General features: G+C 36.4%; 5 protein-coding genes across 6 annotated transcripts; 2 read left to right on the top strand and 3 right to left on the bottom strand.

Annotated features, from left to right (window-relative positions):
• Positions 1 to 35: 35 nt before the first annotated feature.
• On the bottom strand, positions 36 to 5,334 carry LOC106372112 (serine/threonine-protein kinase BLUS1-like). The gene is made up of 22 exons (XM_013812246.3): positions 5,029 to 5,334; positions 4,650 to 4,747; positions 4,435 to 4,586; positions 4,043 to 4,297; positions 3,783 to 3,907; positions 3,635 to 3,679; positions 3,448 to 3,529; positions 3,287 to 3,355; positions 3,031 to 3,201; positions 2,881 to 2,940; positions 2,646 to 2,714; positions 2,452 to 2,577; positions 2,282 to 2,355; positions 1,802 to 2,065; positions 1,625 to 1,698; positions 1,477 to 1,553; positions 1,187 to 1,309; positions 1,075 to 1,117; positions 895 to 944; positions 732 to 793; positions 514 to 565; positions 36 to 363 (listed from the first exon to the last, which is right to left on the bottom strand). Exons 2-22 carry the CDS (start codon positions 4,681 to 4,683, stop codon positions 322 to 324), a joined length of 2,049 nt encoding a protein of 682 aa, XP_013667700.1. The 5' UTR covers positions 4,684 to 4,747; positions 5,029 to 5,334; the 3' UTR covers positions 36 to 321.
• Positions 5,335 to 11,392: 6,058 nt separating this feature from the next.
• BNAA10G19110D lies at positions 11,393 to 12,540 on the top strand. The gene has a single exon (XM_013812252.3). The coding sequence runs from the start codon at positions 11,666 to 11,668 to the stop codon at positions 12,413 to 12,415; it is 750 nt and encodes a 249-aa protein (XP_013667706.1). The 5' UTR covers positions 11,393 to 11,665; the 3' UTR covers positions 12,416 to 12,540.
• A 2,584-nt stretch (positions 12,541 to 15,124) lies between these two features.
• On the bottom strand, positions 15,125 to 16,751 carry LOC106372118 (transcription factor WER). Of its 2 annotated transcripts, none has more exons than XM_013812253.3 (3): positions 16,507 to 16,751; positions 15,980 to 16,109; positions 15,125 to 15,658 (listed from the first exon to the last, which is right to left on the bottom strand). In XM_013812253.3, the coding sequence occupies exons 1-3, from the start codon at positions 16,646 to 16,648 to the stop codon at positions 15,337 to 15,339; spliced, it is 594 nt and encodes a 197-aa protein (XP_013667707.1). In that variant the 5' UTR covers positions 16,649 to 16,751; the 3' UTR covers positions 15,125 to 15,336. The 2 variants fall into 2 exon arrangements, with proteins under 2 accessions (XP_013667707.1, XP_022548755.1); XM_022693034.1 differs by having other exon boundaries at positions 15,980 to 16,101; positions 16,507 to 16,557.
• Positions 16,752 to 20,080: 3,329 nt separating this feature from the next.
• On the top strand, positions 20,081 to 23,573 carry LOC106372116 (L-aspartate oxidase, chloroplastic). The gene is made up of 8 exons (XM_013812250.3): positions 20,081 to 20,338; positions 20,466 to 20,608; positions 20,788 to 21,142; positions 21,218 to 21,460; positions 21,551 to 21,607; positions 21,695 to 21,775; positions 22,273 to 22,334; positions 22,406 to 23,573. Exons 2-8 carry the CDS (start codon positions 20,484 to 20,486, stop codon positions 23,430 to 23,432), a joined length of 1,950 nt encoding a protein of 649 aa, XP_013667704.2. The 5' UTR covers positions 20,081 to 20,338; positions 20,466 to 20,483; the 3' UTR covers positions 23,433 to 23,573.
• On the bottom strand, positions 23,488 to 27,126 carry LOC106372115 (pentatricopeptide repeat-containing protein At5g14770, mitochondrial). Its single transcript, XM_013812249.3, has 2 exons — positions 24,176 to 27,126; positions 23,488 to 24,092 (listed from the first exon to the last, which is right to left on the bottom strand). The coding sequence occupies exon 1, from the start codon at positions 26,965 to 26,967 to the stop codon at positions 24,181 to 24,183; it is 2,787 nt and encodes a 928-aa protein (XP_013667703.2). The 5' UTR covers positions 26,968 to 27,126; the 3' UTR covers positions 23,488 to 24,092; positions 24,176 to 24,180.
• Positions 27,127 to 27,223: the final 97 nt, after the last annotated feature.

Raw genomic sequence — 27,223 nt, 5'->3', positions numbered from 1 at the left:
CACAATTTCAGTTTATTCACACATGATCAGGAATATGAATAAACAAAGAACATATAATAATACAAACGATGTAAGTATATAGCACATCATAAACCAAACATAGGCTGTCAAAGGACAACGCCAAGACAAACATTGTAGTAGTAGTGGCTGTCGCATAATATTTAACCTGTCAAATAAATTACACCCAATAAATATATAAATATAAACACACAAATCTCTCTTTCTTCTTCGTCTTGAAAAGGGACTTTGGGGTTTTGACTCGAGATATCCCCAGTTTCATCCCTGAGCTTGTGTTTTGTTGTCTTCATGACTTAACGAGACTCAATCGTTTCTCTGCGTTAATGCGTTTAACTGATTCTCTACCTGCATAGAATATAGATTTCGATTTAGTGGGGAAAATATGTATATGATTTTATCTCAAGAGCTAATGAGAGCGACTGAAGTTAACTCATGATCTGAAATCAATATATAATTTAATGTGGGAGTCTCTCTAGAAAACGTGAGAAGACAAACCTGCCCATTTCTCTGCTTCAATTTCTTTACTTCTTCTGTTAGGCTCAAAAAGCTTTTAACAATCAAAGATGAAAAGAAAACAAAAGTAATTCAATGCTCATGTTAAGTATAAGACGTGTTTAAGTTTTGGTCACGATGGTTAGGACATAGAATCACCTTGAGACATTTCATAACAACTTCATGATTAGTACTAGGACATAGATGTATTATATATATACCTTTGTTGCATTAGCATGAGTTGGGTCTGAAGCTCTCTCTCCCGTGCAGTTGCAGGCGTCATCTACATGATAAATATGATGTCAAATTCGAGTTGATATGAATATGATTTAATTTGATGGCATATTTGAAAGCGTTTATGTTGTTTGTAACTTATTTGTTTACCTGCAGTAGCTCATCGACGCTTGTCTCTGGTGATCCAGGTTGCTGCTTAACTACGAATTTGATAAATAAAAAAAAAACAACTCAGAACATTTATGTTGAATTCTTCAACAAAAAAGGAGAGGAGAGATAAGATCCTAGAGAAAATAAATATAAATCTATAGATGAAGAGGATTGTAATACCAGAGGTTTGCTCCAGGTGTTTTAGTACTCTCAATATCTCTTCCTGCCAAGACGAGAGTATTTTAAACTAACGACTGTAAAAGTGATTTTCCTTATAGTTTTGAAATTTTACCCGTTGCATGGTGTTGTGCTGCAACATCGACTGAACTGATGGGAGGATTGATGCGGTCGTGAGGGAGCTCGGGCTGCTTGAACCACCGCTGCTAAACGGTGTGAATGTAGAGTTTGTAGATCCCTAGTAATTGTACCCAAAACGGAAACAAATTTTCAGTTTTCATAAAGAAAAATCAATTATTTCACACATAGCTCTTTTATGTTTCTACCACTTTGTTTAAAGACCATAAGAGCTTCAACATAGATGAATAAGCATATAAAGTTTATAGACTATGGTAGTTGTCATACCTTAGGACTGAGATCTGCTGATGTGACCTTAAATCGTCCCTTGTGCTCCACATGCGGGGAATCTGACATCTCGTCCACTGCATAAATTGTATCCCAATTGAAGACTATACAAGAATTACATGTACACTTATAATGAGCGGTTGATTACCAGTATCTCTCTTGGTGCGCTGCAATGATCCGCTGTAGCTCCGCTCGCTCTGATATCTACGCAGTTGAAACTCCCTATACAGAAGTAAGTCAAGTGGCTTTAACATTAACTCACCACTCAATAATAAGAGCTTCAAAGTCAATGACGCATGTCAAGATAAGTTTTGAGGATGCTAACCTGTCAGCTTCCATTGAGATTCTTTTTGGAGAGTAAGTACTCTCTGGTATAAGTGAACCACTCGAATATTTTTTTTGTTCAGAAATGACATGACGTGGTAAATAAGAATTTTGTGCTGCAGTGTCCTCTTCTTTCGTGGTGTGGGCCAGAGATCCAATAGAAGAAGCCTTTGTTAAATGCTGTTGTCCAGAACTCATTAGGCTAGCATCTTTCCAATCAGGAGTAGTTGCATTATCCTCGTCTTCGCCGACATCAAAGCACCCTCTGCATCATGGGACAGGTAGAATAAAGTTTAATCCTTCGTTTCAAAGTTTAGAAACGTTGTAGCTATGGATTACTAAACAGAAGGGATACTTATGGAGTACAATTATCAAACTGCTATACTAAATGAAAACACATCTTGTGTGCCAGTGCCTAGAGTTCGATTGGATAAAATCCGTATCTATAGAAGCTAGTATAAATTTAGAGAACAGGAAGTACTTCAGTGCTTGAAGAGGTTTGATTGGAAACGAGGCGAAAGAACTCTCCAAATCTTGTATATCGTTTAATTCGTCCTGAAAAGAAGAAGACGACAAGGAAATACATGTTGAGTTGACATCGTGCGGCAGAGGATCAAACTTAAAAGTATAGAGAATCGTTTCAAATAATACATCCTGACTGGGAGTTGTTTCTGAGCTGCTAGCCCTTTCAGGGGAAAGAGCAGATTCATCCTGCCTTTCACATTGCTTTCTGTTGAAATCAGGCTCTTCAGCATGTGAACTATCATCATCTGAAATCTACAAGGGCAGAAAAATTAGTCCCTTGCCTTGTATAATTAAATTGGCTAGAAAGGTGCTAGACTTACAAGGGCAGCCTGACTCTTTAGGTCCTCGAGATTGAAATTCCAAGCGCTTATTCCCCTTATGTATTCTTGCTGCAGAGAAATAGGAAGTCTGAGTAAGATGTGCATAATTAAAACACACAATCACACTCGCCTACCAGAAGATGTTTTCACTTCTCGTGCTAAACAATAGCATCTTAACGACATTATACAGAATAATCTCAACAGATAGGGGAAATTTTTGTTTCCTAATACTTGCCTGTGATAGGTGTGCTTCGTACTCAGACTTGTTTTGCATCAACAGATCAGCTTCCTTTGACTGAAAGGAAAAATTCACATATCAATCAAGCTTTTCCAGAAAATTTTCTTGCTAGCAAAAGACTGAATAAGATCAAGGGATGCGTCAGACCTTTATCGTTCTATAACGTTCACCTAATGGAGGAAGACCATTGAGAATTGTTTTAGCCAAGTAATCAGGTGGGCGAGCTTGTTTGAAGAAAGGGTGCTTTAAAAGCTTTTCTGAAGTTGGGCGCTTCTTTGGGTCCTTCACTAGGCATGTACCCACCATCTCTTTAAATGCCTGTTAAGGGCAAGCAACCAGTAAGGTGGAAAGAAACACAAGAAACTAGAACGATAGCAAATAAAAACTGTCACCACTCACGCACTTTTGAAAATCTTTTGTCTCTCTCGTAGTCAAGTCCGGGAGGTGCATTTTGTAAGGTCATCAGCAAAACCTACCAGTGATTATTAACACAACAGTAACACATGAACTGAGTACCAGAGAGCAAGGAAGAATAACAAGCCAAATGGAATCATTATAACTTACTTTCATTGGCGGATACTTGGAAAATGGGGCATGACCATGAGCCAGTTCAAGTGCTGTTATTCCAAATGACCATACATCTGCTCTGTGACAGGGAAGAAATGTATCAGTCAATAAACCTGAGTATTACGGTGGGAAACAATGATTTAGCGTAAATGCAGAGCTTATAATTTATAGAGTATTAACTTACTTAAAATCATATCCATGTAGCTGCTGCATGACTTCAGGAGCCATCCTATACAGAAACAAGCATAAAATCAGAAATTAAGTCTAAGATGTATCCCCATATACCTAGATACCTACAGAACATGGAATTAGTGAAGTTGAAAAAAGGTTACCAGCATGGAGTCCCAACGAATGTATTTCTGGAACGTTGTCTATCTCCTGTATCGAACATGCAAGCTGATACTCCAAAGTCTGCTAGCTTAACGACACCATTAGAGTCCAGTAGTATATTTCCAGCCTGCAAAGGAAGCCATACATATTAGTAAAAACGATAATACCTTCATCTCAGTAACATACAACTAACGGGATGATGACTATAAAGAGATAAATAAGGAAAGCCCTACACTAAAGTAGAAAAGCTGCAACCACCTACCTTCACATCCCTATGGATATGTCCATGAGCATGAAGATACACAAGAGCTCTCAGAGTCTCACGGAGTAAAGTAGCAATAACAGGTTCCTCAAATCCGTCTTGATAAGAAGACTTTATTATATGGAGACAGGATCCTCCCGCCATGTAAGGCATCACAACCCATAGCTGGTGCCCAGCGGTAAATGAGCAATGTGCTTGCAACACATTCGGATGGTTGATCAAGCTCATTGTTTGCACCTCTCTCCGGATCCCATCCTACAAAAAAATTCATTCAGGTTAACAAAGACAATCCGCGATGCTCACAACTGAATCTAATTCTTTACATCTAGCTTAAGCTTTGGGTAGAACCGTTCTTTCATATGTTAGAATAAGAATGGAATCAGAGTGCTTACCAGATCGTTGTTGCACTTTTCAAGATCAAGAACCTTGATAGCAACGACCTCGTTAAGCGGTATGCACAAAGCTTTGTGCACAGTGGCACTGACACCATCTCCAATTTCTTCTTGTAGCTTATAGTCTTTCGCATTGAGAGGAAACTTTTTCTCTGACATAATTATTTTGTTATCTTCTTAAAAACAAAAAAAGCATATGCTATACACCTAGTAACCTTCAAAATAATTCGACTTCCAATTCGCCAGCATCTTCTTACACTTCTTCAACGCAGCAGAGATATCAACAATGTCATTCTACCACCAAGATATTTATCTGCGCAGCAAATGCAATTCGAAAGAACAACTCAGAAACTACAAAATGATTAAGGTCGTCGTCGTCGTCGTCGTCTCGATCTACAAAAACCTCTGACGCGTTTTCGTAATTTCTACACCACACAATTGGTTATCACCATATCTCTTAATCGGATTTGAGAAATCTAAGCTCCACAATCATGGAAAAGATAAATAAAGAGAAAATCGATAACTCTTTTACCATTATCGAAACGAATTCGAGATAAAAACAAATCTGGGAGAAGGAGAAGAAACAGCGCTGACCTGAAGTCAAGTCAACGGAGGAGGCGTAGCTTAAGCTGACTTGATGATCCTCCTATCACGCAGAAAACAAAGGAAGGCGTAGTCAGCGTCGTCAATTACGGCGGTGGTGGAGATTGATGATTTGCGATCGATCTGCTAATGAGAAGAGATTATTTGAAATCGTGGAACGAGAGAGAGAGGTTAGAATCTCTCTCGCTTTCTCGTCTTCGTTGTGGACTTCGCTTCTCTCCTCCTCTGGTGTTGTTGCTTCTCTGTCGTCGGGTTTCCGCTTAGCAGAAAGAATCTCGAGGAAAAGCTAAGAGAAACGGTTACGAAAACCCGTTTTCGCTGGTTAAGTTGTGTACCGGTTTTGGATCAATTTTTACTCAGATCACAAAATTAGTTTGAATTTAACTAATTACTAGATTTTGATCCGCGCTTTGAAAGCGCGGGATTATTTTGTTTACAAAACTTAGTTTATTATAAACTATAATTTCTATCTAAAGTTATATATTTTAAGTTTTATTTAAATAAGCGTTGGCATGTCTCTCATTTGTTTTAGATTATTTTAAAAGTTAAAAACTAAAACGGAGTAATACATCGTCTATGTCTTGCTTTGGTCAAATTTTATTTTTATAATTTTTTTTTGTCATAAATAATAGAGCTGGGCAACATATCAGGACCCAAAGAACTGAATCAAACCCGATCCGAAAAGTAGTACCGAACTTAAACCAAAATTGATTAATACATGATTGGGTATACAATTTAATATAGGAAGAACCAGATTCAAACCCGACTCGAACAAAATATTTCGGGAACCATAAAATGCTCAAAACACCGGAAATATCTAAAAACTTGTTTTCCATCATAATTTCCAAATAAATCCAGTTTTATTTTAATTTTATATATTTACGTTTACATTATTTAAATTTATATGTTTTATATTATTTAAGTTTCGGGTTTTTAGAATTTAAGGTACATTTTAATTTTTCAATTGTTTACATAATTTAAATGGATACCCAAACCAAACCCGTAATGTTTAGAATAGGGTTTAAATCTATAAACCTAAAAATCTGAAATCCGAATAGACTCAAATCAAAACCAAACGGATCCTGATTAAGATATATAAGATTATGTGTTTTATTTATTTAATAATAATATAAGATTATATGTTTAGTTTTTCTCCTAGAATATTTAAATGTTTATTTGGGTTTATATAGAAACCGTTTTTAACAAAAATCAATACCAAATATATGCATCTATATATACCGGGTTTGCTGACATATTATATAATATAAACGTGTTTTAATCATTTTTTAAATAATTTAAAATTTTGTGCTATAATCATTTTTAAATAAGAATATGAGGATATAATTATTTTAGATGTTAGTGCCCAAACATATTCATTCAATAATAATGAACATCAAAAATATTCTTACCTATGTATTGTTATGAAATCCTTGTTTATAGTAACAACTATAGATTCGGTAGAATCAGGTCATTAATGGCCAAAGATATAATCATTGATTTATTTACGGTTGGTGACATTTAAATATATTGATTAAATCTTTCTTTAAGCTAGATTTTAGGTTATTTATTTATTTATACGTAAATAACTCAAAAACTAATAGCAGAATCCTAGTAGGGATTCTGCTTTAATAGTATAGATATCACATGAGAACCGGGAAGTAATCCACCCGGTTCTGATAAAATGTAAAATGTGGGAACTCCAATTTTATCATTTTTTACTAAAATAACGTTGAGGCGAATTTTAGCTATAAAATTGATTTAAAAAAATATAAATGAATAAATATTTATTGATTCCAAAAGTTTCAAAATAACAGTGACATATTTTTTTGGATTTTAAGAAAACCAGCTAACAACACATGTCAATTTTTTTCAATTCTAAAATATACGATAGATTGTATATTTATGTGTGATTGAAAACAATTTGAATAAATTTCGTTTGCATTCATGAAACATTTTAAGTTTTGGACAGAATATCAGATTTTTAAAACAAATAAATAAATGGTCCAAGCTTATCATAGTAAATATTAAGGCTCTGGAATCTTTGAGTTACTGTAAAATGGAGAAGAAGATCGAATTATACTTTCAAATTTTCAAGAACTCTTAGCTTGGATTAACTGTAGAAGATTACCGGGTACTAAACCGAGTTTTCGGTTCTGTTTATCGTTCTATACTCAAAGATGGTACCGATATTCTAAATTAAGAAAATTATATTTATTATCGGGCTGGCGAAGAGATGATTGCTTCAGGAGGAGGTGCTGCTGGGGTCAACCTGCCTCTTTTTTTTTTTTTTTGGCTCAACTTCAACTTTATATTAACCAAAGAGTAGTACATGATTTTAACCACAAGGATTTAACCACACTTACAAACAAAGTGATCTAGTACCACCCAGGAACACATAGATGGATCCTACGCTACCCGATCTTCTACTTTGTTGTAATTCTACCCAATGAGAACAAGTCCCCTCCACGACCCGAAGAGAACTGTCTCTTAAACCCCTACAATTCGACCATACAAGTGAACGAAACATGAAACCGAGCTTAACTAAACCTTATCAGGATTAAACATTAACACCAAGCATTGGTCTCCAAAACATTAGAATGCAGCACTCGGACCAGTACGTCAACACCAAATGGTGCATCTCCTAACTCGATTCAGTATCATCGATCTCAGTTCCTCACTTCTTAGCCAGAAAAACGGCATATAACCGTACTGAAAAGGCGGATTTAACGAGAGCAGGACATGGTCGGAACAGCATCTTCTAGCTTCAAATGGCGTGAAACCCTACCACCGGACATAAACGTAGAGTCGCCGCCGGTGCTGGGAAGTAAGGCCCCACCGTGTACTACCGCTAGACTCCCTTCACCGGTTGACTACGCCGATGTCGAAGAGCCAAGCCACACGTCACCTCCGAGAACCGGAGAAACAGAACCATCTTCCGCCGTTTTTCAACCGCACCTCCGTTTGGCTCACCACTGCTCAGCAAGGTAGATCCAAGGCGGAGATGGACCCCCACTGGACCACGCGCCATCGTCATGGAGGAAACGCCATAGATCTGAAAACTTGAAAATTAGATCTGGCGGTTTCTCCTATCCTAAAAGCCGACCTCCCTTGCATCCGTCGCTCCATAGTCTCACCGCTTTTCCAGAATCACCTTCTTATCTCCTTTAACCACCATAGGTTTCAGGTGAAGAGAGATAACTCCAGAATCGCCAGTATATCGAACAAGGTTTGAGCAGATAGCATGAGAGGCAAATAAAAAGGAGATTAAGGGAAGAGTGGAGGATCTCCGGTACCGGCGTGGTGCCGGACCGGAGAAGAAAGCTTTCTGTCGATGGAGTTTTGAGAGAAGATAGGGGAGGCGGAGAGAGAGAGAGAGTGGGTCAACCTGCCTCTTGATTGGATGGAAATTGCTCTCACTAGAATTATTTCCCATTATTTCATTTATGTAACAACTGAAAATACTCTTGCCCAATTACGGGGAAAATTATATTTATACTTTTAAGTCGGGTTAAAAAGCTTTATTACAACTCACAGATGATGTTGACAAAATAAAACGGGAAAATATAAAATAGACAACAATATCTGTGATATTGTTTGTTGGCTAAATATATCTAAAATATTGTTCACACACTTTATATTAATGAATGCTTAGCATATTAAAAGGCAACTAGGTGTCTTGCCCGCATATGCGGAGTTAATCGTTTTACAAATATTTATTAGTTTATTTTTTATTAATTCAAAAACCAGCATAATAAATTATTATTTATGTTTTAAAAAAAAATAAATCAAACATATATATATGACAAAAATCTAATTAAATATATATGTTTAATTAAAATTTATTAAAGATAACATTGACTTTAACCACTGAATTTATTATAATTGTTTTATATTTTATAATTGAAAATATGTTTTAAGATAACAACACAATATATATGAATTATCTTGTTTTTAAAAAAGTTAATATTATTAATAAAAATTAGTTTTTGATTATATAATTAATTATATATAAAATTCATTAAGGGTATTATAGATATTAACCGCTCTAACTTTTAATGTGAGAGTTTGATTCCAAAAATTTACTTCGCAAACAATAGTATAGTTAATTAAAATCTATTAAAGATAACATTGACTTTAACCACTGAATTTATTATAATTGTTTTATATTTTATAATTAAAAAATATGTTTAAGATAACAACACAATATATACGAATTATCTTATTTTAAAAAAAGTTAATATTATTAATAAAATTCGTTTTTGATTATATAATTAATTATATATAAAATTTATTAAGAGTATTATAGATATTAACCGCTCTAACTTTTAATGTGAGAGCTTGATTCCAAAAATTTACTTCGCAAATAATAGTATAGAACATAAATATGAGGGTATATATAAACAAGAGCCCCTATAAACAATCAATACAGTTTTCATATATTTTATGCTTAGTTAACATGTTTTAAAAATATTAAATTTATGCTTAGATTTGTTGGAAAAAAAACTTGTGAACAAACTTCATTCCTTTTGTTAAATGTAATTTTATATTTTCTTCACACTTTTTACAAACTAAAATTATTATATATGTAATTTATTATTACATTACGTATAGGGTTAAAATTAAAACTGCATAAAAGCTGTATTAATTTATAAAATGTCATTATTAGTAAAACAAATAATTAAGTCAGGTACCAGTTTTGTATTATAAAACGGAGAAAACATATTTGGAGTTTTGGATGAAAGATCTCAAAACATAAAAAAAAAAAAAAAATATGTGTGTTCGAGAACATGCCAATGTAATGTTCAATAATGATGCTCTTTGAAGAGATTAATATTAACAAGTGGACCAATAAATGTTTGTGTTTTTATGCCCAACTTGGTCAACACAAGAATGCATATCATAAATACATCAACAAATTAAATACGATAAAGAGAGAGAGAGTCAGTAGAAACCCTAACCCGCCGCGTTTCTCCGGCGGCGTTGTCGCTGTGTCGTCGCCGGAGAGTCACCCTTTACCTTCTTTTTTCTCCTTTTCCTTTTGCCTTCGTTAACGTCCCTTCCCCTCAGCGAGATGCGTGTGAACTCTGGCTTCTTCGGCTTTTCAGATCTCAGATCTGGCCGTGTAGTGCGGTTTCCGAGTTTCTGGAGTCACAGCGAGTTGAGTCAGGAAGGTGTCGTTATCGGAGGTCGGCTTTTAGGGTTGGATTTTGGATGGAGCTATTTTCCCCTTGTCGCTCCGTGTACCTCCGTAGATGTCTAATATGTGCCGTCGTCGCTCTCCTCCGAGCTTCAGTGTTCTTTCGCAGGCGTTAGTGGATGAGCTCCGGTTGGATTCGACATCTGAACCCGTCTTTTCTTCATTCCGGAAGAACTGAAACTCATGCTCTTGGAGATGTTGTTTCGCTCTGTTCCGGCGGCTCGGTTTTGGAGTCAAGACTAGGAACTCGTGATGGAAGGTCTTGTGTGGCAGTTTACGCACCAGTTTGGTGGGGAACCCGTTTCTGTGTTTGAAAAGAAATCTGCAACTAAGGTATCTTCTCATTATGTGGTTCTTTTGGCTTGGAATCCATATAATAAGGCTGGAGTACGACTGATATCTGGACGGGACTTGAGGGTGAAGTATGCGCCTTGGCGTTGAGTTGGTATGATCCAAGTTCTGAATGTCAATTAAGTGGTGATCTCCAGCAAGGTCTTAGTTTGGAATTCATCTGTTAAGTCTAGTTTTCAGTTTTAGTCAATGCTCGTGTAATTAGTGGTTTAAGGGACAGTTCATTTTCACCATTTTGGTAAAGTGAATTTGTTTCCATGGTGGTCAAAGTGATAGGTAGTTAGATGAGGCAATGTAGGATCCAAATAAGTGATCTTAGATGATGCTACATCTACTTCCATATATCACATTGTGGTTAAAGCCTCTTGAGGCATTGTGGTCACAATTGTTTGTATCAAAACATTTGGCTAATGATAAGTTGATGTTGAGTTAAAAAAAAAAAAGAATGCATATCATAAATTCATAGTGGTATGGAAGGTCCATAAAAAATACTTTTACAATTCGGCTATACTTGCAAAGTAGTTGTGAATATATATTTTAACGCAACCGTTATTGATAAACCGGTATACCTTATTCATAATCAATATATATATTTTCGGATAAAGTATCTCTACAAAGTATAAACAATCTAGAAGCAGCGCAAATCGAAGTTTTAATCATAAAATCTTTATCAACCGAATAAGCAATCAAAATTATAAACTTTAAAATCTTCCTAAGTTTTTGAAAGATATGAACAAAAACATAATTTAAGCAATCATAAAATCATTTGCAAAAAAAAAAAAAACTAATTTTCACGTTTTTCGTCAGCCTTGACGTAACATTCCCTGAAAACTCGATGATTATATTAATAAACGATATAAATTATCCTTAAAAAAATACAAAGAAATAGATCACGGTTCCTTGTCAAAGCTGCCTCCTCTTGTTGCTCAAGTAAAGCCAACACATCCACATCTATACGCACACACATACGAAGGCACCTTCTTCACATACATTGATACATATATATATATATACACACACACACACAGCAAGTCCAAGTGGAATACAGAAGACATTACAGATAGCCAAGAAGACAGAACAATGCAAGATTTTTCATATTCTACGGAGTCCTTTAGCCCTAGCTTCAGTTTTTATGTCTCCGGTGACGGTGAGATCGTCGAAGCCGCCGTTAGAGTTGTCCGTGAGTCTTACGGCGACGACACCGCTGAGTTCGAGTTCGAAACATTACCGTTACACGAAGAGAACTTCTTCCACTTCCCAACGACGACGGAGACGAAATCTTTCGATAGCTCACACAAGGAGGAAGAAGACGATGACGTGGCAGCGGATGGAGTCACCTCGAAGGATCTTTTCTACGGTGGTGGATGGATGCTTGATCAGTCTATATCCTCGCCGTCTCAGTCGCCTTCATCTTCCGAGTCTTCAGACTCGGAGGATCTTTCCCCGAGAGGATACAACTGTTTCTGGAGCCCGACCCGATCTCCGGCGAGAGTTGATAGCTCCAAGAGTAAAACTTCGAGCGCACCGAAACGGTGCCGTATTAAGGATCTTTTAAGGAGAAGCCACAGCGACGGAGCTGTTTCGACCACGAGCGAGCCTAAACGATGTCGTTTCAAGGATCTTCTGAGGAGAAGTCACAGCGACGGCAGAGGAAGTGGGTCTTTAGTTTCGCCGAGCGGGAACAGCTCACCAGCAGTAAGAGGGAGAAACAAAACGACGTCGAATAAGTATACTAATACTGGGGAAGTGAATATGAGAAGAAAGACTTATTTACCTTACAGGCAGGATTTGATCGGCGTTTTCGCCGGAATGAGTAGACTCAGTCGATAAAATAATTGTAATTAGTAAATTTACAAATAGCTCCTTGCTTCAATATTTGTTTTCGTTTTGTGGCCATGTAAAAACCTTTTTTGTGCTATTATTTTCTTTTGAATACAAATGTCTTTTTCCTGTCACGTGTACGACTTTCAAAGAAAGAGAGGGAACTAAACTAACCATCATGCAAAGCGGGCTCGCTCCATGACGAGGGTTAAAAATTGTGCCTTATTGGGCTAGGCCGTTTTAGTGTGTATATGATGGTACTGTGAGTGAGATGTTCCTATAAATCTATAACCCAGTAATACATGTCTAGATATGAATATGTATAAATTGATCACAATGCTGCCTCGCAAATGATTCAATACATTGACAGGAATGTACAGAACAAGATCTCAACTCTCCAAAAAATGAACTGCATCAAATATCAAGGCTAGATGGCGACCTGGTTTGTGGCAAGAGGTTTAGGATAGTAACACTGTTGATTCCTATTAGATTTGATACCAAAGTCACATTTATTGTTTATTGTAACAATGTTTTTTTTTACTCAAATAAATTTTACATCCATTCAAACAAAAAAGATGATCATTAGGATTTACGAATGTAGGTGAACTTCACTGTGGTATAAGTCATAGACTCACTCGCTCGCAGTGCATGTGGATTAATTTGCTTTGTTGGTTCCAACGGTGGCAGCTGCGAAATCCTCTGTTGGGTTTGGCCATTTTTGTTGTAACTTTCAGTGCAACTCCCTCCTCTTAATCATATTTTAACCAATTTATCATCATAATTCATTGTCTTCACCATCTTCATCATCAGCTCTATGTTTGCTCTAGATCTCCCATCAAGATTAATTGCTACTTGCAATTATAATTGTAATGCACCTTCATGTGAGATAGACTTCATTTTCTCCATCCATTCGACTTATACAAAATAAGTTAAAAAGACTATATGAATTATATAAAATAATCCATGCTTGCTTTGCTTTGTAGTAGGGCTGGGCAAATAAATTGAATCCGAAAATCTGAAAATCCGAACCGAACCCGATCCGATAAAAATGAATCCGAACTGATCCGAATTCGACATAAATACCGAATGGATCTTGTTTTTGGTATTTTGGGTTATGGGTATTATTCGAACCCGAACCTAAATGGATATCCGATAGAACCCAAAACATTTAAAATCACAGAAAGAACTTCTATCAAATATGATCTTACTTCTTAATATGTATCCAAAATACTTTAGGATATTATTAAACTTTTAAAATAATTATCTATTACATGAAGGTTGATGGTAGAATGTGGCGGTTGAAGCCTGAAGTTTTTAGATTTTAGTTTTGTTTTCATTGAATAATGTTTCTTATTTCATGAGAACTTAGTTTTTGTTTTATGATTTCATTTATCTGGTTTTCTTTCTATCACTAACTATGTTTATCTTTTGCTTGATTTTGAATGATCACATTTGATGTTTTTTTCTTATTTTTGAATCGATTTTACTTATGTTTTGGGTATTGAAATATGTACGAATCATGTTTTTTAAATCCGAAGAACCAATTTCATGTATGCTTTAGTTACAAAAATGTACAAATCATGTATTTTTAAACCGAAGAACCGACTGGGACCCGAACTCGAAAGTACAATGGGTTATACCGGTTCTTTGAAGATTTACTAACCCCGACCCGAACCCGATAGAACCCGAACCGGTCCCGAACTAAACTTTTATATAACCCGAATGAGACTAATTTTGATAAACCCGAAAAACTAAAACCCAAATGGATAAAACCGAAACCCGATTGGGACCCTGAATGTCCATGCCTACTCTATGGATTGTGTTTATTCTTTATTAAGTTCATATTTCTATTTATAACACTGTAAAATAACAATAAATATTGAATATTTAAAATAAGCAGAATAAATGTTCATTAAATTAAGAAAGTCATTAAACTATAAAATTTAAATATATGAAATCATTTTTCATTGAATCTGCGTACGTTATTTTTTTAACCGTTGTCAAGGATGGAGATACGGCTGCCATAGTAACTACGTTAATTAAGATCGACCTGGTCAAATTTGGGAACCTTCAGCATTCATTTTCCGCTGTACATGACCAACGTGTTCCCTTGTGGATCATCAAAGACTCTCCTCTTTTAGATTTTACTATTTCATGCATCATGCATCATTTAAGTGAATGTATAATTAAAATCTTGCAAGGGTGGGGAACAAGCTTTCAAAGAACATAATAAAATCAAAAGACAAAGAACATAAATTAAACTATTAATAATGGGGACAGCCTCTGTCATCGAAATTTATAGAATTTTATAGAGAAGCGTAAACTTAAATTTGGACCAATATAATTTCTCTCATTTCTCTGACTACATCTAGCTATACTAAATTAAGATCACCAGGGCAATCAAGGGCTCTGTCTAATTCATCACTTACTAAGTACATTAAAATCATTTTAATTTTTAACGAACATCAATATATTGGGAAACACAAATAATAATGTTACATAAGAGTACTTATTTTCATAAGTTTAAATTTGATGGTAGTTGACAACAAACGAGCTAGTAAGTACATACCTAATGTATAATATATACACATGGTTTTTTTTTTTTTATAAATAAGATAGAACTTATAACTTGCCATTGTCCTTACTCCTTCATATGTTGAACTCACATTTAGAAGTTTTATATGAACATTTCACACACGAAAATACAAAACACATTGCTTAGGAAGAAACAGACATAACATATATTTGATTCATCGAGTTTCAAGCATATATATATAATATAACCCACGAAAGTTAACCTAATTAAAAGACTTAGCCAATCATACACTACCACATCAACAACTTTTAGCTTAAGATCGTTGATGTATCAGTGTTTGATCAGCTAAGAATATAACAAGACGAAAAGAAAACCAATTCGAAAAAAAGAAACATCAAAAGCAGTGTCCGTCTAGAAACTCCATCATGTTGGTGAGTGTACTTAGTTCAAACGTATCATCATGAACCCAAAGTGAACTCAGGTAGTTACTTCCGTGGCGGTCTTCTTGAATTTCATCGTTGTCGTTAATATTCGAGATTTTTGTTTCTTCTAATGTTTCAGTAGGATTTGTGAGATTGATCTGATAAACGATATCACCATTGCTCGGCTTGTTTTTGGGATCTTTGATTCCGAGTTTCTTACTAAGATGCGTGTTCCAGTAATTCTTCACTTGATTGTCTGTCCGACCCGGCACTCTTTTAGCAATCAAAGACCACCTAATCAAACACGCATATATATCAACTATATATTAGTTCCCTAGTTTTAATTATATTATAAGAATGGCTTTATGAAAATTTAGATAATGAATACATTTGTTGCCTAGCAAGTTTGGGAAGATCGTGAATATTTATGATTATTTATAGTGATGGAAATGATATAAATAGTATTCTATCAGATATTATTTTAATGAGCACAATCTCATTGATATTGACATATAGTGTTTCTATATCTGATATTTTTTTCTCTCGTAACAGTTAGTTTAATTGAGTAGACAGCTATAAATTGAAGTAAAAATAATTGGTGAAGTTATATATTACCTATTGCCAAGCAACTTGTGGAGCCTAATGATAAGATCTTCTTCTTGATCGGTGAAATTACCTCTTTTCACATTTGGGCTGAGATAGTTCATCCACCTCAATCTACAACTCTTTCCACATCTCTTTAAACCTAATTTGTATAGACAATTTATCAACTCACGAGGAACTTAATTCGTTAAGAAAAACACAAACAAGTAACCCGTAAGTTAGCATCAACTATCAGTTTATCACACATGAACAGTAAAAACAATTGAGGACAGTAAAGTTCCATTCTAACGAGGTACTCAAGTGGAGTTGACTTCTTGATCTAATAGTTTCTATCTATGAACACTTGATGTTACTCAAGCTTATACTTTTGGGACTTGCTATCTAAATACATATAAAAGCAATATATTAAGAGGTAAACCTAGAAGATATAGAAGCTTAACTTTAAACCAGTCATAAAAGAAATCTTATGGTGTCAACTTTTGCCCCCACCAAACACACAAAAATGTTAAGAGAGAGCGATGGGAAGAGTAAGAAGAGACCTGTCTTTTTGGCAATACGATTCCAATGGCCTTTGCCATGAGCTTTGACATAATCCATGAGGATCTTGTCTTCCTCTACGGTCCACAAACCTTTCTTGTACTCATTGTTTCCTTCTTCGCCACTACTTACCTTCTTTCTCATTTTTTTTTTTGCTTCTTTGAAGTTAGACGAGAGAGATCATACACAGAGAGAAATAAAAAGACTATGAGTAGTTATTCGATGGAGTTTATTAAATAGTACTACGAGATCAGAACCTAGTGGAGTATTTATGTAGTAAATAATGGAGTAGCTCATTACTAACATCATATACGTATATAGTATTAATATACGAATGACTAGGCTTATTAAATAGTGTATTGATTGTGTCTGGCATGTGGTGATAATTGTAAATGATAACGAACTTCTGCGATGCAAGCTGTAATTACTGATACAAATTAGTGTAATGACTTAATCAAGTTTTTCTACTATAGTATGAAAACATGGACCGCCTAAGATGGTCTTGGGAGACACAAAAATCACGTGTATGTTTAAAAAGATTCCTCTTTGATCTTAGAGCTCTATCGGCATCGAAGTTTCATGTGTCAGGCTACTGTTAATTAATCTTTAAAACTTGGTTAACTGACCAAAAAAACATACCACTATTGTTTTACACTCTACCATAAAAAAAGAACCATGGTTATGAAAATCGTACACTATAAAACGGAATAGAACCAAAAAGAGTTTTAGGCTATAACAAAACACGAAATAAACTCACGGACTGATGGTTCTTGCTGCAACCTATTGTCGAAAAACTTGACACTGAGAACATTTTCTAGCGCTAAATAAATTAAAAGAGGTTTTTATATATTTATGTTAATATTTGCATATAGTGTTTCAAAAAAAAAAAGGGTTAATATTTGCATATATAATATTTGTATAACTTTTTGTAAATAAAATAAACTAATCATAAATTGACATATGTCTCCAAACTATTTCATAGAGTTTTTGAAGTTTCTCAAGTGAGCTATGTTTCTATCTCTCTCTTATTTTTGTAAAAAAGTTTTTATTACTGAGTATTTTGCTAATATTAGTGCTGGAAATGCTGTGATAAAAAATGAAATGCTAATAGATTAATTTTTCTTTTGTACCTTAAGACCAGCGTCCGGGAATCTTGGGTTAGACTATTAAGTGTAATTAATTATAAATATTTCTGTATTAGACTAGTACACATGAGAGTTAGGGACTAGGCTAAGATGGTTTGACTCTCTTGGGATTAGTACTATTAACGGAAAAAAGAAAAAACAGTTTAAGTTGCAAGAAAGAAAGAGAGAATAGAAGCTCCCTTTCTTATCATTTAAATATGAAATTAAATATCTTGATCGTTGTGCCTCAGCAAATTTCATTATGTGAAAATCATGTTTTTCTTATAAAAGAAAAGTAGAGCCAACGATATAGCTGGCGCATTTAAAATTCTAGGCATATTATTAACGCTGTGAGTTGAGTCAATAAGAGAAGTAAAAGTTTATCTGCAACATTACGTTGTAACAACTACCTGTACCTCTACACACAAAAAGAAAACTATCTGTGTTCTTTTAATTTTTCAAATAGATCTAATAAATACGTTGTAGAAAGTATCTAATAAGTATAAGAGGATTCCTATGAGTTTTGACACTTCAAGATGCAATGAGAGTTTTTTTGGATAACCTAATAATCGAAACGTCTTTAAACAAAAAATATGTGTGCTCGAGTCTCGAGTTTGTTATAACAAGAAAATAAAGAAGAAATTGTTACAAAGAATCATGATAGCCTTTATTTTATAACAGACGAGAAAATTTGAGAAATGTATTGTACTCATTTTGTTTCTTAAAGATTCATTTTTTAGAAAAAAATTTGTTTCAAAAAAATATATTTTTTACGTTTTCAATATATTAATTAGTGAAAAATTGTACTTTTCAAAAAATACAATTGTGTTTAATAAAATTTTATTGGTTAAAAGTTATTGGAAATAATTAATTAGGAAAAACAATGTATTAGAAAATACAATTTTAATTAATAAGCGTGAAAAATTATAATATGGATTTTTTAGGAACGGAGGGAATAGTTTTTTTTTTCTTTTTTTTTTATCAAGAAATGTATTGTAGTTTAGAACAATTTATTTGTTCAGAGAAGATCATGGTTGCAATTTGGCCCATGAGAAAGGCAAGCCCATTTCCATGCCAGAAAAGTTATATTAGGGCCAATTTTCAAAGGGGTTTAAGGAGGTGTTATTGGTTTATATATTTTTATTGATTTCGAAATCTATATATTATTTATAAATCCAAGTAAAATATACAAATTTTCAAATTTTTTCAGATTAGTATTTACAAATCTGGAGGTTTTTCTTCGGATTTGGGCATTTGTATTTTTCACTAAGAAATCCATGCAAATCTATTCAAATACATTATGAAATCAAATATATTAGTAAATATATATGATTGAATAACACTTGATTTGAATTAGAATTTATGAATCATTAAACGAATAACACTTGATTTGAATTAGAATTTATGAATCATTAAACGAATAACACATGATTTCAATACATATTTTAAAATCATAAAACCAATAACACTAAATTTAGTTTGGATTTTCAAATCCATCAAAATACACCAACCAATAACCCCCACTAACTTATTTGTTACTGTTCGATGCCTAACTGATATTTTAAGAAATGTAATAGATCAGTAGTAGCTCAGTAGGCTTAAAGAAGTCTTACAAGAAAACAAAAGGCCCTGAGAGGAAGCAAAGCCGACCCAATAATAAAAGAAGAACGTGTTGTAAGAAAAAAACAAAAGACAAGAGGTAATAAAGCATTTATAATAGCCAAGCAAATGCCAACTTTTCATTTCTCTACAATTTGCTATGGGTCTTTTTATATTATTATTATAATTATTATTCAGCTGTCATATTGGAAAATTCCTAAACCATCAATTTAAAACAATAGTCAAAAGATTTAAAAGAAGAAAGATTCTATGTATTCTCTCACTTTTTCTTCTCAAAATTATAATAAAAACAAAAACAATGCATATAAATGGCCGTTGGAGATCACATTGGCCATGACTCATGGAAAAGTAATTATCTCTTTTGCACGATTCTAGTTACAACTTACAAGGTCATGCTTTGTGAACGCATTACCAACACACATGTAAAAGTTCCACACAAGTTGTTAGAATATTATTTCTGTATAAAGTAAGATCTTGCATCTTTGGTCATAGTCTTTTATAATTATACCTCAAAGAACTTTGTTTCTTATAATCATGACTATGGCTCCTATACTTTAATTTGCATTTCTGTACAAAAAAGTTGAGAAATTTTATAAAACAAATATTTTCAGTAAATGGTTACCGTAAATAGTAGAACCAATATATGTATCCAATTAAAGCATTCGGCGAAAAATACCCTTTTTTGCTTCATATGCATAATTTTATTATTATTAAAAAGTACAATTTAGGCAAAATATATGGACATAAATGGTTAGATTTCTTATTATTCGGCGAAAAAGCATTATTATTATTTATTATTTAATTGATTGGTCATAATCTATCAGAAAAGGCCAATAAAAATTAGATCCCAAAGCGAAAAACAAAGGGCGACAAAGGAAGGCGCGAATTTCAAGGACCAGAAGCCTCTACGAACATTGTGTGTTTCGTTTCATTCTTCCTTCAAAACAAAACATAACTCATTCTTCTTAAAGGTCGTGTCTTTTGTATTGGTTTGAGTCCGAGTCACGTTCTTCTCTTGATCTACTTGAATTCCCAGATTCCAATTTCACCCATACACTTGCCTTCATCGTCTCCAGCTTCCCGTGACTCCGTAAGATTCCCGTGTGTTCATTATCGAATTTTGTGTGATCTATCTCTCTCTCTGTTCCTTAATTATGCATAAAGTGAGGATCTTTGTTGTTTTTGTTCTTATGACAACAATCTTCATGATGTTGTAGGAGCTGTAAGGGTCGGGAATGGCGGCTTATGTCTCTGTCGGAAACATTCATGATCTCTTTCTTTCCGGACAGGGTTACAAGGGGCATGATTCATGGAGTTCTGGTTTTACTTTCAGGGCAAATTCATTCAAAGACCTCTCTTGGTATAACTAAAAACATCAAATCTATGTGCTCATGAAAGATCCAATCTTATTTTCTATAGTCTAGAGCATAGGCTAGTGAAGCATTGGTCTATGCTCCCATTTAAAAAAAAAAGAATTTACATATATATAAATAAATCTCCAAATTTATAACGAAGTATTATGATCTTTTGTGTGCATAGGTCGAGTGGGGTATCTAAGGCACTAAAGGCTGAGAGATGCGGTTGTTACTCTCGTGTTGTTTCCACCTTCAATGAGAGCTCAAAGATTAATACAAGTATCAGGGCAGTATCGTCTTCAACGAAGTATTATGATTTCACTGTGATCGGCAGTGGTGTCGCTGGTCTGCGTTACGCTTTGGAAGTTGCAAAGCAAGGCACTGTTGCAGTGATCACCAAAGACGAGCCTCACGAGAGTAACACAAACTATGCTCAAGGCGGTGTTAGTGCAGTGTTATGCCCTTTGGACTCTGTGGAAAGTCATATGCAGGACACTATGGTCGCTGGTGCTCATCTCTGTGATGAAGAAACCGTCAGAGTAAAGTTTCTTATTGCTGCTGATTATGTATGTATGTATCTATGCATTGTCCTGAAATGTCTATTTTTTTTTCAGGTTGTGTGTACGGAAGGGCCTGAGAGGATCCGCGAGCTGATTGCGATGGGAGCATCGTTTGATCATGGAGAGGATGGTAACTTGCATTTGGCGAGAGAAGGTGGTCACTCGCATCGTAGGATCGTTCACGCAGCTGATATGACGGGAAGGGAGATTGAGAGAGCTTTACTTGAAGCTGTGCTTAATGATCCAAACATATCTGTCTTCAAACACCATTTTGCAATCGATCTGCTCACTTCTCAGGTTCCATCCACTTGCACACACTTTTTGAAGATCTAAATTCCCTTTGATTCTATTTGGCTTATCAGATCAAGTTTTTAATATGTAAAACAGGATGGTTTGGACACAGTTTGTCATGGTGTTGACACTTTGAATATCAAAACAAATGAGGTAATCAAAGATCTTGTTTCTTTTGGTTTTTGATTAGAGTCTCCTTGTAGCTTAGATTGTAATGTCTAAAAGATATGTTTTCTTCAGGTAGTACGTTTTATATCGAAGGTGACATTGCTTGCTTCAGGAGGAGCTGGGCATATCTATCCATCAACCACCAACCCTCTTGTAAGATTGTCTTTAGACTCTTTTAGTTACAAAACAACTTTGTGTTTTATGGGATTCGGTTTTCGGTTTTCGGTTCAGGTTGGCTCACGTTATTCGGGTTAAGGTGTTTAGGATCCGTTTAGAAACCAATTATTTTCTGGATCGGGTTGGGGTTTCTATTTTTTTATAAAACCCGAAGTGAAACCGAATTATAAATAGCTCGGGTGGTTCGGTTTAAAGCAAAAAAATAAAGAATCCTCGAAAACTCAAGTTAAATCCGTAAAACCGAAAAAATATTAGGGTAATTCGAGTTTCTTTTGATATTTTTATTTATAAATTATATTTGCATATATATAAAAAATAAGATTTTTATTATATTTTGAATATTAGGATATCCATTATTTTTGGTTAGATTTCCATGTTTCGGATAATATGCCCATGACTAGGTTCACAAATAGATTTGTAGAAACTACCATGGGTCCACATATGGATTTCAATCTTTATGTTTTGTTGTATAGGTGGCTACTGGAGATGGCATGGCTATGGCTCATAGAGCTCAAGCTGTGATCTCCAACATGGAGTAAGTAAACCACCTAAAAGAGTTTGAACTAAACTTGTTGACAATGGAACTTATGTTTTGTCTTTTGGTAGGTTTGTGCAGTTTCATCCCACCGCTTTAGCCGACGAAGGTCTTCCCATCAAACCACAAACCGCCAGAGAAAACGCCTTCCTCATCACCGAAGCCGTGAGAGGAGACGGCGGCATCCTCTACAATCTAGCAATGGAGCGGTTCATGCCCGCCTACGACGAGCGAGCCGAGCTAGCACCAAGAGACGTGGTCGCGAGAAGCATCGACGACCAGCTCAAGAAACGTAAAGAGAAGTACGTGTTGCTCGACATAAGCCATAAGCCGAGAGAAAAGATCCTCGCTCATTTCCCCAACATAGCTTCCGAGTGTCTTAAACACGGCCTCGACATCACGCGCCAGCCTATCCCCGTCGTCCCCGCGGCTCATTACATGTGTGGAGGCGTCCGCGCTGGTCTACAAGGCGAAACCAATGTCCTTGGATTGTTTGTGGCAGGTGAAGTGGCGTGTACTGGTCTCCACGGGGCCAACCGGCTCGCTAGTAACTCGCTTTTAGAAGCTCTGGTGTTCGCTAGACGCGCTGTTCAGCCTTCCACCGATCTCATGAAGTCCACGAGACTTGACGTAAGCGCATCGGAGAAGTGGACAAGGCCTGTTGTTGCCACAGCTAGATCTCTAGGAGAGGATGTTATATCAAAGATACTAGCGTTGACTAGAGAAGTGAGGAGAGAGCTTCAGGGAGTGATGTGGAAGTACGTTGGTATCGTCAGGTCAACCACTAGGCTTAACACTGCTGAGAGGAAGATCGCGGAGTTAGAGGCGAAATGGGAGACGTTCTTGTTTGAACATGGATGGGAGCAGACGGTGGTGGCTCTTGAGGCTTGTGAGATGAGAAACTTGTTCTGTTGTGCTAAGCTTGTTGTGAGCAGCGCGTTGGCGAGACATGAAAGCCGCGGTCTGCATTACACGACAGACTTTCCTTTTGTGGAGGAGAGCAAGCGTATTCCGACGATTATTCTCCCGTCTTCCCCTACAACAGCTAGCTGGAGCTCAAGGCAGCTGCAGAACATAAGCAGCACCTCTGTTCTTTGAAGTTATATTTGAAACCTATCCTTTATGATTCTTGATTATTTGAAAAATTTTGGGATTCAGAAGAAAAAAATCTCTGATTCTGACAACACTGTTAAACAAATGAAAATAATTATTCATCTGAGATATCAATTATTGTGATAATTCATATAGCTATGGTTTATTGATGACTTTCTGAGCAAAAAGAAACAATAGTGTAGTGTAGATTTCCCAAGCAAGGAGTAGGATTGAGAACAGTCTTGTGTTCACTGACTCCATAACCTTAGTTTCATACCATTCCAGAAGCTTGCTTCCATCCTTCTCCTGAGAAAATCCCAAGCTCCAAGCTTTGGTATGGCTTCCATTAAAAGACCAAACATGAACTTAGTCATCCTGTTTGGCCAGAGTAAGCTGCATTGAGGCAAAATCCATTAAGAAACATAGATTTCTTCTTCAATGCCGCTTTACAACTCACTAGTTCCATCCAGAAACCAGCTTGATCAATAGTCTTGCCTATTCAGCAGCCGCCATGCAGGTTTGCTACAATGAAATTCAAAGGATGTTCTCTGGAAATAGCTATGGCTCGTGCAGTTTGATTTAACCGAAACATATCTGAAGAAGCACTGTACCAACCCCAGTTGTGAAATCACAGTAGATGTCCTGTTTGGAGCCAAATCTGCATATCTGAGAGAAAATGAAACATTTGAGTATAGTTGCAACTGAATCTTGGAGCGAGACTAGGACTAGAAGAACAAAACAAAATTTACCTATTTCACGAATCTGAGGAACGAGCATTCTTTCTCTTGTAACACTCCTTTAAGAACCTCTCAGCGTCAACCTTCATCCCTGGCTTAGAGAAAGCCGCGCTTATCCAGTAAACAGTTTGATCACACGGAATATATCCCTTTTCTTCAATCATCTCTTTTAACAACCCCTTTGCCTCTGCCAAGTACATTGCTTTTCTATTCCACTCAACCTCTGGATGAGTGCAAAGCTTGCACAAACCAGATATCATAGTGCAATAAGTCGAAGTGTTGGGGCTCACTCTTCTCTTACCCATCTCCTTCATTAGCTCTCTCGCCTGAGGCATCTTCCCAACTCTAACAAACTCGCTGATTAGCACATTATAAGTGCTGGTTCTAGGCACCAGCCCGTTGGCGATCATCTCACAGTATAGCGTCATGCTTTCTTTCTTATTCCCCATCTTAGCTTGACCAGAGATTAAAGCGTTGTATGTAAAATCGTCAGGACGCATGCCTCTGCTCTTCATCTCACTCAGCCATTTTTCAACCTCTTTGATTAGCCCAGCGTCAGAGAGACCTCTTATTATAGTGTTATAGGTTGCTATATTGGGGGATGTTCCTGCTTCCAACATAACGTAATATGTGGAAAGAGCTTTTCCTATATGACTGCCAACAAAGTACCCTTGCATAAGGGCGTTGAACGTCACGGTATCAGGAACAAAGCCTCTCTCTTTCATATCCTCCATCACCATAGCTGCCTTTTTAGTCATACCTAGCTTGCACAGAGTTGCAATAAGAGTATTGTAGACTTGCTTGCTGAGGTTAACTCCACAGCTCAGGAGTTTTTCGTGCGTTTTGAATATCACGTCTGCTCTTTTATGCTTTGAAGATGCCTCGAGAAAAATTCGGTATATTGTGATGTTAGGATGAATCTCCATAACCATCATTTGATGTAATATGTCAATTGCTAACTCCATCTCACCCTGTTCACATAGCGTTTCAATAACAATGTTGCAACTCATCAGACTCGGTTTAACTCCATGGCTTTTCATCTTATCCCAGAGGTTGAGGACGCCTTCGAGATTCCCTTGCTTTCGTAGTGAACTCATCATTATGTTAAATGTAGCGACATCTGGTTCTATACCTTTGTCTCTCATTCCTTTGTAGGCCCAGTCTGCTCCGACTCTGCCAACCTTTAACAGCCCGTTGATCAAGACGTTGTAAGAAACAACATCCCACGGCATCCCTTTCTCTTGCATTTCTTCAGCCCAAGCGAGAGCAGCTTCTTCCTCTCCTCCTTTGAAGAACACATCAATTAAAGAGGTGTAGTTGATACGATCCAGTGTCACTCCTTTAGAAACCATGTCTTTGACTAATCCCTTAACTTCCCTAACCCCGCCACTTCTCTTCAAATGATTCACCAGAGCATCAAGTACGTAGTGGTTTTCCTCCAACCCAATAAATTTCATCTCCTTGCTCATTTCAATAGCCACTTCTTGTTCCCCTGCCTTAAACAAGCCATCAATAACTGTACCATAAGTAAAACAGTTCGGCACAATGTTATGATCTTCCATTTTCCTCATCACAGTAACAGCTTCTTCCAACATCCCTCTCTTCACATAGCCATTTATCATACTAGAGTAAGTCACAACATTCGGAAATACACTTTTCTCCAACATCTGCGTTATTACAGACTCAGCACCGCTTAAATCCCCCGCTTTGCACAAACCATCAACCAAAGCCGTATAAGTAACCACACTCGGAACTTGATTATCTCCCAAAAGCATCTCAAACGTTTTCTCACCCTCCCTACGTTCTCCGCCCTTAAACAATCCATCCATCAAAACAGTATACACAACTAAATCTACAGGAACCCCACGCACAACCATCTGACTGTATAGAGCCAAAGCCTCCCCACAACATCCCCCTTTAAACAACGAATCAACAAGAGTAGTATAAGTTACACGGTTCGGATACACGCCCATCTCCTCCATTTCCCTCAGCAGCAACCCCGCTTCCACCACTTTCCCGTCTTTACACAACCGGTTAATAATCGAGCTAAAAGTAACAACATTCGGGTTAAACCCGCTCATAACCATATCCTTGTAAGCATCTTCAATGGCGTGGAGGCTGTAGTAAGAGCTTATGAGTATAGTGTGAGTCACGAGGTTTAGTTCACCGATCTCGTCGACTAATGACTTAGCTCTAGCAAAGTTTCCAACTTTACAAAACCCGTTGATCAGAGTGTTGTAGCTAACAGTATCTGGGAGTACACCTCTCTTCACCATCTCAGAGAGAAGCCCATAAGCCTCGTCAGCCAAACCGTGTTGGCATAAGCCTTGAATCACAGTGTTGTAAGTAACAGTATCGACGCTGACTACTCTACTTCTAAGTAAACTAACAGCTAATCTCAATCGACCCACTTTGCAGAACGAATGAATCAACGAATTGGTAGCAAAGACGTCAGGTGAAACACCGAAAGTTATCATCTTGTTGTAAATCAACGATACCTTGCGGTGAGGTACTAAACAGTTGAGATTGAATTGGTGTAGTAAGCTGTTCAAGAGACGCGAATCGGGAGCGAACCCGAAGGTGCACATCGCGGAGAGCGTCCTCGCTGCACCGTAGAGCCTCCCGCATCTTAAGTAGAGACGGAAGAGAGTGTGGAATAGAGAGACGTAAGAGGCTGGGTTGAATCTGCGTGGTGAGATCAAGAGGCTGCTCTCATCGGGTCGTTTGATTGACGAGAAAGAGCGGGACTTCGAGAGAAAGAATCTGTGTTTTCCCGTGTGATTGTTCCAAATCTTTATCATCATCAGCAGAGGGATTGGAGTTCATCTAAATCTCCAAAGCTCTCCAGAGACTCCTGCAAAGTCTCATGGCGTCGGCTTGTGACGACGACTCATTGTGTTTCCCCTACCAACTGAGAAAAAAGAGTTTCGAACCTCGACGACGAGAATCAAAACGGCACGGTTTAGGAGTCCTAAACCACTCTAAAACCGTTACGAGGCCTTTAGATGGGCCTTTTATTGGGCTTTAATATTCCGACTCATTGTATTTCCCCTACCAACT

This window comes from Brassica napus, chromosome A10 (genome assembly GCF_020379485.1).
Source record: "Brassica napus cultivar Da-Ae chromosome A10, Da-Ae, whole genome shotgun sequence".
Taxonomy (NCBI): Eukaryota; Viridiplantae; Streptophyta; class Magnoliopsida; order Brassicales; family Brassicaceae; genus Brassica; species Brassica napus.
The sequence above is the reverse complement of the archived record's forward strand: the minus strand, read 5'-3'. Positions and strand labels throughout refer to the sequence as shown.

Bases quoted from the DNA above. Each gene is read 5' to 3' on its own strand.
- LOC106372112 (XM_013812246.3), bottom strand. From the start codon at position 4,683: ATGCTGGCGAATTGGAAGTCGAATTATTTTGAAG. The intron at 2,066-2,281 runs GTACTTCCTGTT...CCCATGATGCAG, and splicing joins AAACCTCTTCAAGCACTGAA to AGGGTGCTTTGATGTCGGCG. The intron at 1,118-1,186 runs GTAAAATTTCAA...TCGTCTTGGCAG, and splicing joins AGCACAACACCATGCAACGG to GAAGAGATATTGAGAGTACT.
- BNAA10G19110D (XM_013812252.3), top strand. From the start codon at position 11,666: ATGCAAGATTTTTCATATTCTACGGAGTCCTTTAGCCCTAGCTTCAGT.
- LOC106372118 (XM_013812253.3), bottom strand. From the start codon at position 16,648: ATGAGAAAGAAGGTAAGTAGTGGCGAAGAAGGAAACAATGAGTACAAG. The intron at 16,110-16,506 runs GTCTCTTCTTAC...TATACAAATTAG, and splicing joins TCGTATTGCCAAAAAGACAG to GTTTAAAGAGATGTGGAAAG. The intron at 15,659-15,979 runs GTAATATATAAC...GTGTTTGATTAG, and splicing joins CACAAGTTGCTTGGCAATAG to GTGGTCTTTGATTGCTAAAA.
- LOC106372116 (XM_013812250.3), top strand. From the start codon at position 20,484: ATGGCGGCTTATGTCTCTGTCGGAAACATTCATGATCTCTTTCTTTCC. The intron at 21,461-21,550 runs GTTCCATCCACT...TATGTAAAACAG, and splicing joins TCGATCTGCTCACTTCTCAG to GATGGTTTGGACACAGTTTG. The intron at 21,608-21,694 runs GTAATCAAAGAT...TGTTTTCTTCAG, and splicing joins TGAATATCAAAACAAATGAG to GTAGTACGTTTTATATCGAA.
- LOC106372115 (XM_013812249.3), bottom strand. From the start codon at position 26,967: ATGATGATAAAGATTTGGAACAATCACACGGGAAAACACAGATTCTTT.